This window comes from Corylus avellana, chromosome ca1 (genome assembly GCF_901000735.1).
Source record: "Corylus avellana chromosome ca1, CavTom2PMs-1.0".
Lineage (NCBI taxonomy): Eukaryota > Viridiplantae > Streptophyta > Magnoliopsida > Fagales > Betulaceae > Corylus > Corylus avellana.
In genome coordinates, this window is record NC_081541.1 from 37,877,048 (window position 1) to 37,894,810 (window position 17,763).

Below are 17,763 nucleotides of genomic sequence, written 5' to 3' on the forward strand. Positions count from 1 at the left end.
AATTTAATAAGTTGATGAAAACTTTTTGAAAAAAGTTCACGTAATATCGTTTGATTGATAATATCTTCTGAAATTTTTAATTAGAATAATGTCTTTTTAAGTTACCAAAAAAATTAATAATGTCTTTTTGGCTAGTAAAAAAATAAAAATATTTAAGATAAATATACTCCAACAAATTCGAAAATAAAAAAGTAATTTTTTTTGCAATTTCCACACCCTTGTTATTTTTTATTTTTTAAATTCAGTTTAAAATATAATTTTGTTAAGGATACCTTCGTCATTGAGAATGACATTGACAATTTTTAATAATTTTAAAAAGACATTATTTGAATTAAAAATTTGAGATAATATTATCAATTAAATAATAGTCTAAAGGCAATAGTTTTTGGATAAAGAAAAGAGGAAGAAAGGGATGGGAAGGAAATGGGCGTTCAAGATTGAATAACGAAAAACCAAAAGATGTGATGGAAATGGATTTCTTTTTTTGTTTTTTGTTTTGTTTTTGTAAGGTATAGAAATGGATGTTGATTACTGCAATTTTTTTCATTTACATGTGAAGATCATTTCCTTTCCTGAGTACCTTCACCTACTCTGCAAAATAGTACACCTCCCTAGCTGGCTTCTACAGAAAAAAGGACATGGTGGGCGACACAATAATAACTCGTTGAAAACTTTTTTGGAGAATGAAATGATAAGAGGAAGAAAGCGCCTAAACAGTAAACTCTGAAGGAAATGGACGTTCAAGATTGAATAAGGAAAAATCAAACGATGTGAAGGAAATGGATATTGATTACTGCAGATTTTTTCATTTTCATTTTCCCTAGCTGATCAACAGGAAAAACGAAAAAGGACTGACAAAAATTAATTAACAGGAAAGAGGAAGAAAGGGACTGAACGGAATCCCTGAAGGAGTGAGGCGTGAGGAATAGTATATCTAACTTTCAAACCAGCCATTCTTTTTTAAGTTCTTTTTAAGTTGGTCTACAGGTGAGCTCGCCTCTACTGCACATTGAGACTTTCAAGCTGCAGTTTTGGAACACAGCTCGTCCAACCCTGTAAGTAATTATTTGCTATTTGTTTTTTTTTTTTTTTTTAAATCAAAGTTTGTGTTTGCATAATTTTTATGATTGTTTTAATAAAATGATGTAGCATGTTATATCACTTTAAATAGTTAATTCTAAAATGATGTAGTAAGTTATATTACTTTAAATAAAGAACAATATTCAATAGATCAGATACAATGTGCCACGATAATTTAAAACCAAGCTTTTTGAAAAAAAAAAAGTATTGAAAAACTATCATTTCTCTTTCTTGTCTGGCCTGTTTAAGTTGAAAAGGAAATTTAAGATGTTGAGGGTATTTATGCCTATTAGGCATGGGTTTTGTTAGTGTATGGATCGAGGTTTGCGTCTTAAATGGTTCAATCGTTTTGGATTTGTTAAGTGTCCTATATATGTGCTTTGTTTTTTTTGGAAAATTCCATCTTCATTCCTTCCATATATAGAAAAATTATCTAGAGCATAAAGCTCTAAAGAGAAAGAGAGCAATTGATCTAATGTAATAATGTCAAAAATATAATTACGAGTTTCCTCTATCTAAATCGGATCTTTTTTTTTTTAGAAACCTAAATCTGATCTTAAACATTAATAAGTGCAGCTGTAGTGAGACTATGGGCCTCAGAATTCACTTCCCTCTTTACATGATGAACCATCCAGCTCCTCAGCGTACGTAAGACCACCCTAGGATTGTCCACAATCTGTCCGTATGGACTCCAGTTTGGTCCTAAATCCGTATGCCACCCACACATCCACAGATGAGGGACACTTCCATAGAATATGTGCAAAATATGCAGAGATCCTCCTTGACTATGCCCCGCTTCAATAAATTATCTTTTGTTGAAAGGATGTTGTTACAAGCCCTCCACAAAAAACCTTTGTTGCATTGGAACCTTTAATTGCCAAACCGTTTTCCACAGATCTGGCACAGCCGCACATATTAGAACTTACAAAAAAAAAAAAAAAAAAGGCATATGGCATTTTTAGAAACCGGGTAGGATGATTTCTAGAACCCAATTTGTATGAAATTTATATCCAATCTCAAAAGAAAGAAGCATTGTTTTCCCATATAGCTAAGATGTGCATATCATAAATACTTATTAATGTTGCGACATTTATAAATTACTTTTCCAGAGGAGTACTGCAGTCGCCCTGTTTTACAACGGGTATCATTTGCTCTTTTATTGTGAAAGTACTTTTTCTATGGAACGCAAAAAATAAATTGCTTTGTAAACCAAATATATATATATATATATATATATATATATATATATAGCATATGGTCTGTACATACATATCTGTTCCAAGTTTCACCTAACATAAAATGTTTCGTAATCTGACAGATTAAGGATGGCAAATCTTATTCTATCACAACCCTATGGGGATTACAACCATTATGACATTTGGAGTGCGTTGATGGAAAGCTATTTGTTAGCTCAAGATCTTTGGGACATTGTCCAACCAACCACCGAACCTCCTAAACCAGAAGATGATGTTAAGGCTTGGACCAAAAAAAATGCTGCAGCTTTATATGCAATTCAAAGTAGATGCAACGAGGACATACTCTTGGAGATTAAGGGAATCAGTTCCGCTAGAACTGTTTGGGATAAATTAGCTACAAAGTATAGGCCAGAGTCCTCACCAGAAATGCCAGGTCAAGGTGACTCCAAACCAGACAGCCTACGTCACCTCGTTTCACACATCCCAGATGACTGTCTCCCTTTCCAAAGTGACTCTTTCTCTAGCCCAACATCAGACAGCCCACGTCACCTCAATTCACACATCTCAGGTGACTCTCTCTCTCTCCAAACATCAGGGTTATTATTGTAAAATAACTTGATGGTGCATAAGTTCTTGTTGATTAAGAAAGAAGAGTAATTTTGAAACTTCCTATTATGTCACTCTTATGTCTCTTAAAAAATGAGGTGTTTTTTAAAATTATTATTTGACCAAAATTAATAGTGATTAATTACTAAAAGCTTTCTTAGAGAAATAAAATTTGGCGGAATAATATCATCAGCCTTCTCATTGAGCTTAAATAATGAAAGAGTTATAATTACAATCAAACTTTAATCTTATCAAGAAAAGAGTGATAAGATAACTATCTAAGGAAAACTATTTATAATAGAAGACTTAATAGACTAAAGAAATCTAATTAGACATAATTACAAGAGAAGAGATATAATTCAAACAGATGATATTCTGTTTGAATTTAAAGATAGAGGAGAGGTTGAGAAGGAATAGAAGTCTTCTGATGCTGGAACTTCATCTGTTGTGATATCAGTGGGATCATCAGCTAGCTTAACATGCCCCCTCAAGCAAAAAGGGGATGGAATCACTTTGAGCTTGGATTTGAGAAAAAGAAAACGTGCTGAAGATAATCCTTTAGTAAAGACATCTGCAATTTGATCTGCTGTAGAGATAAATGAGATTTTGATATCTCTACTGAGAACTTTTTCCCTGACAAAATGATAGTCAACTTCAATGTGCTTTGTTCTAGTATGGTAAACTGGATTGGCTGCCAAAGATAGGGCGCTAACATTGTCACACCAGACAACTGGAGCAATTGGTAGAGAGATGTGAATTTCATGAAAAAGCATTCTTAACCAATATAGTTCAGTTGTAGCTATAGCTAGAGAGCGATACTCAGCCTCAGTGCTTGATCTAGAGACCACTGGTTGTTTCTTGGCACTCCAAGATACCAAGCAATCACTAAGAAACACAGCAAAACCAGAGGTGGATCTTCTATCATTAGGGCATCCTGCCCAATCGGAGTCACAGAAAGCATTCAGTTGGAGATTAGTCTTGGAGTAAAACAGGCCATGATCAGATGAGCTCTTAAGAAACCGTAAGACTCTCTTGACTGCGGACCAGTGAGTGGCCGTGGGGTGGTGCATGTGCTGGCATAGCTGGTTCACTGAGAAAGCTACATTAGGTCTTGTCAATGTACAATATTGCAGGGCTCGTACTACACTTCTGTATTCAGAGGGATCGAGTAATTCTTCACCATCTAATCTGGAAAGTTGGGAACCAGAGGAACAAGGAGACTTTGCAGGCTTTGCTCCTGTCATGTGAGTTCTGTTGAAAAGCTCAGAAATATATTTGGATTGGCAGAGATGAATACCTGCAGGGCCCCGAGTAACCTGAATGCCAAGAAAGAAGCTTAGTGGTCCTAAGTCCTTTACAGGAAATTCTTGCTGCATGAGTTGTACTATAGATGTAATCATATCAGAGTGTGTCCCTGTAATGATTATGTCATCTACATAGATTAGCATAAATATTTGAACACTGCCAGATATAAAAATGAATAAAGAGTTATCCACAAGAGATGCAATGAAACCAATATCCAATAGATAAGTAGAAAGTCTTTTGAACCAAGCTCGTGGGGCTTGTTTAAGACCGTAAATAGCTTTCTGCAGTTTGCACACTGAGTGAGGATGATTTTTGTCAACAAAACCCTTTGGTTGTTCCATGTAAACTTCCTCTGATAAGGAACCATGAAGAAAAGTATTAGAGATGTCTAACTGCTTAATCATCCAGTTGAAGTATACTGCTAGTGCTAGAATAACCCGAATAGTGGATGGTTTAATAACGGGACTGAATGTGTCAGTGTAATCCACCCCAGAGGTTTGTTCAAATCCCTTAGCAACTAGTCTGGCCTTAAATCTGTCTACTGCACCATCGGACTTTCTCTTAATCTTGTACACCCACTTGTTATGAATCACATTTTGGTGTGAAGGCCTAGGACAAAGAGTCCATGTTTTGTTGGAGAGAAGGGCATCAAATTCCAGAGACATAGCAGCCTGCCACCTTGGGTCAGGAGCAGCTTTACTATAGCATGAAGGTTCAGTCTCAGGTAGAAAAGTATGGTAGCCTAGAAGGGGCTACCTAGAGTGAAACATTTTGAAATCTGAGAAGTTTTTGGGTTTTTGACTTCCTGTTTTGGACCTAGTGGTCATGGGGTGAGATGGGAGAGGAGAGGGTGTCTCAGCTATGGGTTGAGCAATGGGTGCAGTAGTAGGTTGGGAAAGATGATCTGTAGTTAAGGAGGATGCTGCAGTAGATGCAGTAGTGTTTGGTTGAGTAATAGGTGCAGGGATAGGTTGGGGAAGATTGTCTATAGTTGAGGAGGGTGCTGCAGTAGATGCAATAGTGTTTATGCTTAACAATTGAGTTTTAAATCTTGTAGTCATGGGATGGGATGGTATTGGTGCAGTAGGCAAAGTAGGATTTGGATCTGCAGTATGTGAACAATTTGCAGTAGATGACTGTTGAATTGTGTGAGGCAGGGTTGGCGGTACTGTAGTATGTGAACAATTTGATGATTCATTAGTAAAAGAAGAAATAGTAAGCAAAGGGAAAGGGGAATCACCTGTGGAGTGTAACCTGGATGGAAAGTGTGATGTAGCAAGATCCACCTCTGGTTTTGCTGTGTTTCTTGGTAATTGCTTGGTATCTTGGAGTGCCAAGAAACAACCAGTGGTCTCTAGATCAAGCACTGAGGCTGAGTATCGCTCTCTAGCTATAGCTACAACTGAACTATATTGGTTAAGAATGCTCTTTCATGAAATTCACATCTCTCTACCAATTGCTCTAGTTGTCTGGTGTGACAATGTTAGCGCCCTATTGTAATTATAACTCTTTCATTATTTAAGCTCAATGAGAAGGCTGATGATATTATTCCGCCAAATTCTATTTCTCTAAGAAATCTTTTATGGTATCAGAGCTAGCTTAACAATTACAAGCTTAATTGTGATTTTAAGAGGCACATCATCCTTGTAAGAACAAAAGATTAACACAAGAGTGACTTCTAGCATTATTCAAGAAATAATATTAATTGAAACATAAATAGTAAAATAAAGATAAGAAAAATGACCATAAAATTTCCTATATATGCTCCATTCTGGCTGACTTAGCTTGGGAGGACATGCCCCTTCCATGTACTAAGTTAATAATAGTAAATCTTGACAAAACAGGGAAATTGAAAAAAATAAAAATTAATAAAAGCAAATTTATGGACCGTTGCTATCAGAAACCCGAACTCACTCATTTTACTCTACATGCAGCGGAAAACTGCTCAGCAGTAAGCGAGGTACTCCCCAAATATGGTCCCTTACGTGTGGCTATCGATAGTGGTGACTGGGATACTGCAAGCAATTTCCTTAGGAGTAACCATGATGCAAAGACAGCAAGAATTTCAGTCAATGGACGTAGAGTTCTTCACGTGGCTGTCTTTGCGGGACATATGGAAATTGTGGAAGAGTTAGTGCAGTTATTGTCGGTAGCAGAGTTGGGAAAAAGAGACGATTTTGGTTTGACAGCTCTAGCCCAGGCTGTTATTCTACAAAATATTCGGATGGTAAATTGCATGCTTAGAAAGAACACTAACTTACTTAACATCCGAGACAATGAGAATCGTATTCCACTTATAACGGCTCTAGAGTTTGGAAATATAAAAGTGGCTCGCTATCTCTATTCTGTCTCTCTAGAAAATGATCAAACATTACGGGACATCGATGCTTCCACGGCTCTTACCCGGTTCATACTTCTCAATAATTTTGGTAAGGACCCTAATTATTCATTCTTCTTTCGTCCGATGCTTTGAAATTATATTGAATAATTTTCCATTTGTTAATTAATTATGTCTCTACAATACAATACAATAGATGTTGCTCTGGACTTGCTCAACCGTTACCCATGTTCTGCTATTGCTCCAAACATGTATATGAGCTCCCCTTTGGCAGCATTGGCTTCCAAGTCTTCTGCATTCCCCAGTGGGAACCAGCTCTCGCTCTGGGAAAAGTGGATCTATGCCTGTAAGTACCATTTCTGTTTCTTATATTTACTTATCTCTCTCTTTCCTTTTCTTTTTTCTTTTGTTTTTTTTTGAAGTGTCAACTATAAATTAAATGCTTGCATGTTTGCACAGTCCAATCCATGACTTCCCCTCCAAATTTGTTTTTTAGGCTAATGAAAGGCAAATATATATACTATTTATAGTGTTCCAAGTTATTGAGAATACCCGAATAGCTTTATCAGTTTGCACTTTTTATTTTTTATTTTTTGGTAAAATCCTCTTAATTCCTTCAAACTATCACCTCCAATGACAATCTATCCTTCAAACTATCCATTGCGATAATTTATCCCATAAACTATCAAAACAATGATAATGTACCAACAATATTAATAAAATGATAAAATTACTCTTACTAAAATAAAAACAAAAATACTAAAATTTATAAAAAATTAAAAAACTAAATAAATAAATAACAAAAATTAAAAACAAAAAAGGGATGGTTCCACCACCATCCAGGGGGTGGACCGGCCACCCCTAACAGAAGAGCAACCCAGATCTTTCATCTGGATTTCCTAATTTCTCCAGTCTTGTGCAAAGTCCAAAGGGTTTGTAGGCTCAAGGTAGGAATTTCCGTAGCACAAGTCTTCAGTCCATCTTTTGCTTGGCTTGAGCAGGACGAGACGTTTAGAAGGTGTGATCTTCATGAAATCATTTGCATCCCAGTTCCGGATCATAGACCAGACCTTAATCCAGATTCCTTCATCAGGATTACACCTTCGTTCCATCAGCTTCTCGACTTCTCTTCTGATAACCAAGGGGAAATCCCTTAGACTTTCCATGTCAGTAATCTCGAAGTAGTTCAGGAACCCATCTTCAAAGACTTCTACCATTTTGACTGGATCAGGGACTCGAGTGAACTGACTTTCCCCGATCTGGATTTGATGGTTGTAGTTTCCCCGATCTTCAAGGTGTGACTTTCGCCGATCTAGATTTTTTTATTTTCATTTGGCCCTTGGGGGTGGCCGAACCACCCCCAAGGGCCATGGGGTGGGGTAGAAACCACCCCAGAGGTGGCTGGCTACCCTTATGGCAAAAATGGGGTGGCTAGTTTTTTACATTCTTTTCAATTTTTTTTAGATTAGAATTTATTTAAAAAAATTAATTTTTTAAAAAATTTATAAGGATATTTTTGTCTTATTGAAATTTATATAGGGGTAATTTAGTCATTTTATTAGCATTGAGTGGTACATTGTCATTGTTTTGGTAGTTTGGTGGGGTAAATTGTCACAATTGATAATTTGAGTGGTAGATTGTCATTGATGTAGTAGTTTGAGAGGTTAAGAGAACTTTATCCTATTTTCTTTTTGTAAGTAAAGAAATTTCATCATTAATTAAGAAGCAAAAGTATTGGCATAGAAGAAAAAAAGAAGCAAAATTATTGAAGGGAAGTTTAAAATCTAAAAGATCAAACCAATACAAAAGCATTGAAGGGAATCCATAAATACAATGTACTACTCATGATTTCTATATATACATTTATATATATATAGCACAAATGCATAATAACACAATTGATGATAATTACAGAAACCAAACCGAAAACAAACGTATATATATTTTTACACAAGAAATTCAAATGTTACAATGATGCACTTGACTAGTTATCCTTCTGGAACGGAAACAAAATTTATATGATGGATATTAACTTATTTTAAGAAAATTATATTTCGATTGGTACAAAGAGATATAGTACTTATTGGACTTTTTTGGTGATAGGTATATCCATTCCATCAACAGATTCCACCAATGATATTCAGATAGATATCCACCAAAGTGATCACGTAAAGATGAGCGGATCAGGTATGTCATCGCCTAAACTCCCTCTTTTAAGGATTTATATCATGGAACAATGAAAATATTTGGGTGCATGAGTACACCTTAATTAAGGCAGGGCCATATATAATATTTATTTTAATATTAATTATATTTTTATTTAAAAATCATTCATCTCGCTTTTTGGGATGCAAAATTACTGATTAAGTTTTTATATTCAAGATTTTCTAACATCTTTTTTTCAATTGATAATATGGCTAATCTATTTAATCTCTCTTGTTACATTGTTGATTTTAGGTAGGATTTTATCAATTTTAATTTTGAAAAATTTATTTCTACAGAAGCAACTGTAACATGTATATATTGTCAATTTATAAATTCAAATTTGAATAAAGCTTGAATATGAATATAGAGAGAAAAATGAAAATTTATAAAGAGATGAGTTTGTAATTGAATAAAATATTTTAGAAACTTTCCATGTTCAACATTTATTTATTTACTTTTCCCATTTGATTTTAAACGTGTCCAACTTAATCCATTCCAGTTAGTTATTTTTTAGGGTTATGGTTGTCATTTCACAAGAACAAAAAAATAATATCTACCCGTTTAAGATTGTATTTTATTTAAGAATATCTTTATTGTTATTTGATTATCTTATTTATTGATATCAATTTTTTAAGCCTTATTTATTTCAGAATGTTATAAAATCGAATGATATTAATACATTTTTGAAATTAAGTAGGGGGCCTTAATTTAAGCATAGATACTAACTGTGTTTAATTTTGTATTTATTTTTTATTTAAACAGCAATTAGGTGTTGAATTTTTTCTTTTTATGGCAATTGTTTTACTAGGATTCATTAATTTGGGGACTTTTTTAAATTACTTATTTAGCATGATTAGAGGCCTTAATTAAAGAAAATTGAGGGTAAAAAGGGATTTAATTTTTTTTTTTATGGAATTTTTTTTAATGAATAATTTTAATTTGGGACCTTATTAAATTGGGGGCTCTAAGCGACCGCCTAACTCTCCTAGTGGTTGGGTGGGCCCTGCCTTAAGGGCTCTTCATTTGGAGCATTTTTTTGATACGGCTACAATTCTGGAGTAATGTAATTGCAAAACGACTAATTCTCTCTTCATTAATCCTTTGAGCCTCTAACCTTAGGGATGGCAACACTTGCTATTAACCATCGGGGCAAAAAAGAAGGCTCGTGAAGGCACGTCCTACCCAAACATTAAGCATGGTTCATATCACTTTCAACAAGTCAAAGTTTGAAATAGCATATCTGATTGACAAATACTTTGGATTTTCAATTTGTGGTAGTAATTTTGTAAGTCCAAGTGCTGTTAGGTTTGAATTTCCTTGAGCTCTTGGGCATTAATACATCCACTGAAAAAATTTCATATCTTTGTGATAAATTTTCTAAACTTTTGTATTCTTCATTAATTTGTTTTTCTGATCAATTTATTCTTTCTTTTAATCTAGTTGAGTTAATGACGCAATGATTATTGTCTTAGGAATCAAGAAACATTTATATGAAATAAAGTTGCGTCATCACCAAGCCAGACAACTTCTAGTTCAAATGTGCAGTGAAGTAAGGAAAATGGATAGAGATTGTGTTAATGAAGCCATCCTCCAAGCCGTCAAGGGAGGAGTTGTTGAATTTATTGATGCGATAGTTAAAGTAGATGGCCGGCTTCTCTATTCCACTGATGCAGAGGGAAGAAACTTATTTTTTTATGCTGTCCTACATCGCCAAGCTAAAATATTTAGCTTTATACACCGACTTGATGTGAAGAGTACTTTAATTACAAATGCTCTGGATAGCTCAAGTAACACTATCTTGCACATGGTAGCGATGTTAGAACATTCCACTGAACGTGATCGCATTACAGGTGCTGCTTTGAAAATGCAGAGCGAACTTCGATGGTTTAAGGTCATATCTCTTAGTCTATATTTTTCTAATTTATGTACTTACACTTATAAGTTGGATGGATCGTACATATAAGACATCATCTTATCAAAAGGAGAGAATTGTGAAGTTTCATAGACCACAAGGGTTGGTGACAACTACCCTCCTGATAGATTATGACGTCTTCGTTTAAGGATTGTTCTTGTCTGTCAGTCCTCCTTTTGAAGACTAAACTTTCACACAAATAGTGAAGAATTTGGTGGGTAACTTGTAATATATTAAAAGGCCTTGAATTGACTTGATGGAAGTTCAATTGCATGATTCAACTAGAGAATGAAAACTCATTATTCCACATTCATCATAAAACTAGAATGAAGTTGGGTGTTGCTATCATAAACTAAATTGTTATTTTCTTTTTGCATATTTGTAAACCAGGTATTTTCAATCATATATGATTCAACGAGATGCTATGGTTCATAGTTCTAAAATCTAAAATCCATTTCTTTGCGGTCATTTATAAATAAGAGATTTAAATGGATTGTAAGAGATACCACAAAAAGGATGCATTTGTCAATATATTGCTTCAATATCTAATGGCTAAGATTCTAGTCTATAAATGCAGGATGTGGAGAAAGTTTGCCTTCCTTGGATTCACGATATTCGAAATAAGACAAATATGACAGCCAAAGAACTTTTTATCCATAACCACAAGGACATGTTGAAGGAAGGAGAGAAATGGATGAAGGCCACCGCAACTTCTTGTATGGTGGTAGGAGCTCTGATTATTACCATTATGTTCACTGCAGCATTTACTGTTCCAGGTGGTAACAATCAAAATACAGGATTTCTAACATTCTCAGATAAAAAGTTATTTACGGCTTTTATCATATTTGATGCATTATCACTTTTTTCTGCATCAACTTCAGTATTGATCTTTTTGGGAATGGTTACATCGCGCTATGCAGAAGACGATTTTTCACGATCCTTGCCTCTTAAGATGATAATAGGACATTACACTCTTTTCTTCTCTATTGCAACTATGATGGTTGCCTTCTGCTCTGGTCTTTTCCTTATGGTACCCAAAAAATTATGGATGGTCATTCCTGTCATTTGCCTTGCTAGTGTTACAGTCATCCAATTTGCTTCTATGCTATTTCCCCTTCTTGTCTACATGTTGAAGCAAATCTCAACATATCGACTAGGTAGGAGGCATCTTCATCGTTTGTTTTAAGCAATTTATTTTTAGATTTGATGCAGACGTGTTGTTTAATATTTTGGGTTACTAAAGACAATATGAATTTACAATGAACAATTGGTGATGATTCAGTTTGTGATGTATTAAGCAGTTGGGTCTCATTGTTTGGTGATTTAGACATTTTATGACGAGATAAATAAATCTATTAGCTAGTCATGTATCCTTTGTAGAATATTTTTTTTGCTTTTTTTTATTTTTTATTTACTTTTTCTTTCTATTGCATGCATGCCCGTGGAAAAATTTCTACCTGCAAATCTCATTTTAACAAATTTAGTACATATATCATATATATATATATGTACCTTTGCAAGAAGGACAAGTTGCAAGAGCTGCAATAATTATCATTGAAATTAAGCATATGCAACAATTAACAAAGATGACACTTTACAATATCCCAATTTTTGCATATTTAATCTGTTTTTTATTAGTGAATATTTAATCTACCAGTTCTTCCCTTTTTCCTGTGGCTCTCAAGTTTTCTTGTTTTAGTAGGTGTTTTATCGAAATATTTTGGTATTTAGCTGTGTTCGATTCGTACAGACTGAAGATAAACCTGATCCATTTTATCACGGGAGTCCCACAATATGAAGGGAAAAAAGATCCAACACATGTAAAAACGATCCGCACCCTTTACTCTCTTAAATCCACTATCTCTCTTTTTTTTTTCTTTTTTTTGATATCACTGAAGTAATGTTAATTTTATGTTTTATATATTAATTTAATATATTTTTTATTCATACTTTGGTGTCTCTATTTTAATGTAAGGACAAAAAATTTCATCCAAGTTTTGGCCCCTCCCCATAAAAATGTTTGGTTCCATCCCTGGTGGTACGTTGGAGTTTTCTCCCACGTACAATAGTCACATAAATTAGAGAGAAATGCTATATATACTTTCAAAATGTTTACTTCTTGATAAGGCAATGAAAATTATTATTAATGTAAAATATATAAATTATCCTGTTCAAGATTCAACAGAAATTTTTACTAGGAATAAACACTAATAAGTTGACGTAGCATTTCTCTAAACCAGGTTCACCCGAATACTGTTTGGGTGCTGACTATCCGTACACTTTGACCATGGATTTTGAACTTTGAAATTGACCATCTTGCCCTCCAACCCATTTCTTCTTTCTCTCGTCATTTCTTTGTCGCTTTCTAGAGCCGGTCCACATCGCCTAGCGCAAAGCAGCCCGAGGCATCGGCAAAAGGGACCATCGGAGGGGAGACAAAAGCGTTGGCGGTGGAAAGGAGAAGAGGAAGTGGGGGTGGTGGGGAGGGAGAGCTTGGAGAAGCCACAGAGGGTGAGGTCGTCTGGCTCGAAGAAGAGCCTCTTGGGATTGGGTTCGGAGCGGGAGGGGTCAGGGTGTAGTGGGTCTTGGAAAGAGGAAGACGACGAGGGAGAGCGCCGTTTCATGGGGTTGGAGCCAGAGCAGCCGCAAGTGGTGCAGGGTTGGTGGTTGTTGGAGTTGAAGCTGTTGAGCTCAAAATTTGATGTGGGTCTTTCTTGTTTGCTACTGCTGAGCTGTTTTTCTTCATGTTAATTCCACATGGTTGCCTGATATTCTCGTCTTTTGGGTGGAAAATGCATCGTAGGGGACCGGATTCGATACTATTGAGCTTTTTAGGAATATCTTAAGACCAATGTGTGAAGCTTCTTATATATTGTAAATTTCGAATTACATGGTTCCGATTGAAGCTTGTTTGTATAGTTATTAGTGAACATATGTTTGGAAATTGACAAGTTCTTCATTTTGTTTGTCTCTGCTTTTGGTTCTTGATCCTTGGTTCATCTAGTATCTGGGCTACTACCCCACCTGTACCCTCCAACACCTGAAAATCAGATCAGACCATGAAATGCAGGGATAAAAATTCGATCAGACCATCTCTCATCTCTTGGCGTCATGGGTTGGAGAAATGGGCTACAAAACCAAGCCCTCATCTCTCTTGAATTCCATTTCCACACTGAACGTCATAGCCATGGCTTGGTGGAAGTGCTTCTTCTATGGAGAGAGCGGTGGAAATGGAGAAGAGGAAAAGAGAAGCTGCGCCACTGTTTTTGGGAGAAACATCTGAAGGGCAAAAGTGTTATTTCACATTAGGAAAAGGACAAAAACAGTGTTTAGGCCGGGGTCATGCCCTTTGTCAAACACCGCCCAAAAGAGAGCTTGTAGGTATTTGTAATGGTGACACCAAGATTTAGAGAGAGAGATTGAAAGCAAAAGCAAGCCGAGAGCCTTTGAAAGCATTACAAAAGAAAAGGAAGAGAGGTCCCATTTGAGAAAAGTTGAGAATTGATTTGGTAAATTTTTAAGAGTGTTTCGTAAAAATTAATAATTAAAAACAAAAACATTTAAAAAACTCTATAATATAGTATTGAATTTTACTTCAATTTAGATTGGACAAATTTTTTTCAGTCTAGTCTATAAAATTGTCAGGTGCCATTGAATATATTAATTGAACATGTTATTTTTAATAATATTGAAAGAGCTAGAGAAAATTCTATTAAAAAAGTTATGTATTTTTCACATACTAAATAAATATGTGACAATTTTATATATAAAATGAATTAGAGAAAAAAATTTCCATTCAATTTGATATCATGTAATATTTTCATTCTGAGCATGAAGTAGTAGTGTGCATAATTGGGAAGGTGGGAAGATTGATTTGTCTAATTGATAAATATAACATTTTTTCATCGGTATTTACTGTCTTGTCGTTTAATTGCATTTACACAATAGAGTTACTCTTTTTCGCATTAGAGAAGACAAACCTCGAGCCCAACCGGTCAAATTCACTATGTGCAATACTGTAAGTTAAAAAACTCAAATATTTAAAGAAATGGTTAGATATGATATCCAATACAATGATACATTAATTAAGACTTTAAGAGCAACTTGCCTTTGACCCCTCCCTTCTTCCTCGGCTGTATCTCATAAATATAACATCCTTCGGACGTCCTGCCATGGTGGAAGCAACACATGCCACCGACAACTGCTACTAAAATTTTATTTTCGATAGAGAAGACTTGAGCGGAACAAAACCACGTTGTAGGAAGCAACTTCCTCATAATTATTCATCACATTGCCAATTTCACGTGACATGAATTGAGAAACGAGAGAAGAACTACGGGATTATTTATAGAATTAATAAATATAAGTCAACTATATTATAGAGTAAACTTTTGCATTCCCACCGATTCTTCATATATAATCTTCGAACGTCCGGCAACACATGCATGCAGTGACCACCGACAACAGCTACTAAAATTTTACTTTACAGAACACTTCGAGCGGAAATAAGGCACGTTGTACCAAATTAATTAGGAGTCATGATGCCTGTACTTTTTACAGTTGGCTAGCTAGGTAGACGTCCAATAAAATGTTATATATATATATATATATATATATAAAAGTCCCCCAAACTATCAGCCGTTTTCGATTTACCTCCCTAATGTTTCAAAAGTAATAAAGTAGCCCCTCTAACTATCAAACTATTGCATTTTGGCCACTCCGTTAGTCAAAATCGTCAGTTTGGACGGAAATTGCAAAACGACGTCGTTTTGTTGAGGGGCTACTTTATCACTTTCTAAACATTAGGAGGCTAAAATGAAAACGGCTGGTAGTTTGAAGGGCTTTTTTATATTTTTCCCAATTTTTTTTTTCATAAAAGGGCATTATAGTAACTTACCCATAACAAAACGACGTTATTTTGCAGTTTCTGTCCAAATTGACGGTTTTGATTAACGGAGTAGCCAAAATGCAATAGTTTGATAGTTTAAGGGGCTACTTTATCACTTTTGGAACATTAGGGGGCTAACTAAAAAACGACTGGTAGTTTGTGGGGCTTTTTTATATTTTTCCCAATATATTTTTAATTCCTTGAATTTGTCTTCATTTTTGCTCTGCAAGAACAGCTCCATGAAAATTGAGGCTTAAGGTAAAAAGATAAAATAACACATTTTTATTTTAAAACTATAATATAATAAATTTTTATATTAAAAATCATTTTTCTTGTTTTTTTAGATGAAAAATTACTAATCAAAGTTAAATATTCTTGTTTTGTTACCATATTATTCTCAATAGTTAATATGATCATCAATCGTCAAAAGGATTTTATAAATCCAATTAACAATATCATTATGTTTTATTATTTCAATATTGTCTTCTAGTTCCATTCCAAAGATTGATTGATCAATTAACGACTCTTTAGCTCAATTTGATGTAATATTTTGTTTGTTTTTACTTTTTAGCAACAATTTTTTCAAAAGTTCCTTTTTTGTACATTATTGAATTAATTTTTTTCTCCTTTTCCTTAAATTTTTCATATCCAAATATGTACTTTCTATAATATATTAAAAATTAGAAAAGTACTTGGAAACATTGTCACCACATTTCTTGTACACACATGGTTCATCAATGTTTTGGTCAAAACTATATTGTTTGATTGTTTCATCAAACTTGAGGTTCCATGATCAGGATGCTTGCTTAAATCCATAAATGGATCTTTTCAATTTACACACCATATCCCCTTAGCTTTCAGCTATAAAACCATTTGGCCACATCATATAGATGTATTCGTCAAGCTGCCCATTTAGAAAGGCCGTCTTGACGTCCATTTGCCAAATCTCATAGTTATAATGAGCAATGGTTAAGATTATCCGGATGGACTAAAGCATGGCTACAGGCGAAAATATTTCCTGATAATCTATAAGTTTTATCTGTTGGCTAAAATTCGGTAATCAAAATGGTGTTCAAAGTGCCAAAAATTCGTACACATCTAGACGAGATGCATAGTCGTCCGAACGGACATCAGTGTCGCAAAGTGTTTCTTCAACTCGAGAGCTTCGTCTGCAAACCTGTTTGCATGGCGTCCAGACGAGATAGATGATCAAGAAAACCTAAGAGTCTCATTTGCAATCGCGTCTGTAAGCCGTCCGGACACACCGCACCAAGAGACGCTAGGAATCGATGTTCATCCGAACGGCCATGTATGAGAAACCAATTTTCCCGTGTATTACAAGCCCTCTCTGGACGGCCCGTATCTTCTAGGTCTATTTTACAATGTAATTATGTTTTAACTTGATTAAGGGTCTTTAGGCTTTATATATTGATCTCTACAGATCTGTATAGGGACGAATTTCCACCAGAGAGTTCATGAGAGGCTGTGCTAAGAGAAAGTTTATGTTGTGAGCTAAATCGTCCATCTTTGAGTTTTTGTTAGTTTAAATTGTATGCTTCATTGAGAAGTCTATAGGAATGGTCCGATAAAGGAGAATTGAAGAAGATTGTGAGCAAGGAGACGAGTTGGAGGCTTGTCGATCTTACAGAAGCAAGGATTTGCAAAGGGTTGTAAGTGTTCCCTGTGTGTGTACTCTCGGAATATTTTCTTATAATGATTTCCTAGGTTTGGCTACCTAGCTCGAAGAGGTTTTACTTTTAGAACGATTTCTAAAAGGTTTCCTCTTCATCACCAAAATCATTGTGTCTGATTGATTTACTGTTTTGATTATTTTGGTGATTGATTGTTTATAGATTGCTATCTGTTAATTCCGCATATTGTGTGATACACCTGCATAGCGTTTTTCAATTGGTATTAGAGCGGATTCACTTCGTGAAGGATTAAATTCCTAAGTGTAATCTTTGTTTCATGTCTAAGATGTCTCAAACCCTTAACACGGTGCCTAATTTTGATGGATCAAATTATGGCTATTGGAAGTCCCGTATGAGATTTTTCTAAAAATTCATAGACGTTTGGTCCATCATTGAATATGGATTTAAAGCTCCAGATAAGCCGACAACCGAATGATCTAATGTTGAAAAACAAACTCATATGGCGAATGACAAAGTTATGAATGCTTTATACTTGACAATTTCACAAACTGAGTTCTCTAGAATTTCAAATTTTGATAGTG

General features: G+C 34.9%; 1 protein-coding gene across 1 annotated transcript; it reads left to right on the forward strand.

Moving 5' to 3' along the window:
- Positions 1–882: 882 nt before the first annotated feature.
- On the forward strand, positions 883–11,951 carry LOC132174746 (ankyrin repeat-containing protein NPR4-like). Its single transcript, XM_059586410.1, has 7 exons — positions 883–1,055; positions 2,399–2,844; positions 6,122–6,616; positions 6,722–6,871; positions 8,629–8,712; positions 10,203–10,621; positions 11,220–11,951. The coding sequence occupies exons 2-7, from the start codon at positions 2,406–2,408 to the stop codon at positions 11,826–11,828; spliced, it is 2,196 nt and encodes a 731-aa protein (XP_059442393.1). The 5' UTR covers positions 883–1,055; positions 2,399–2,405; the 3' UTR covers positions 11,829–11,951.
- The last annotated feature ends 5,812 nt before the right edge of the window (positions 11,952–17,763 follow it).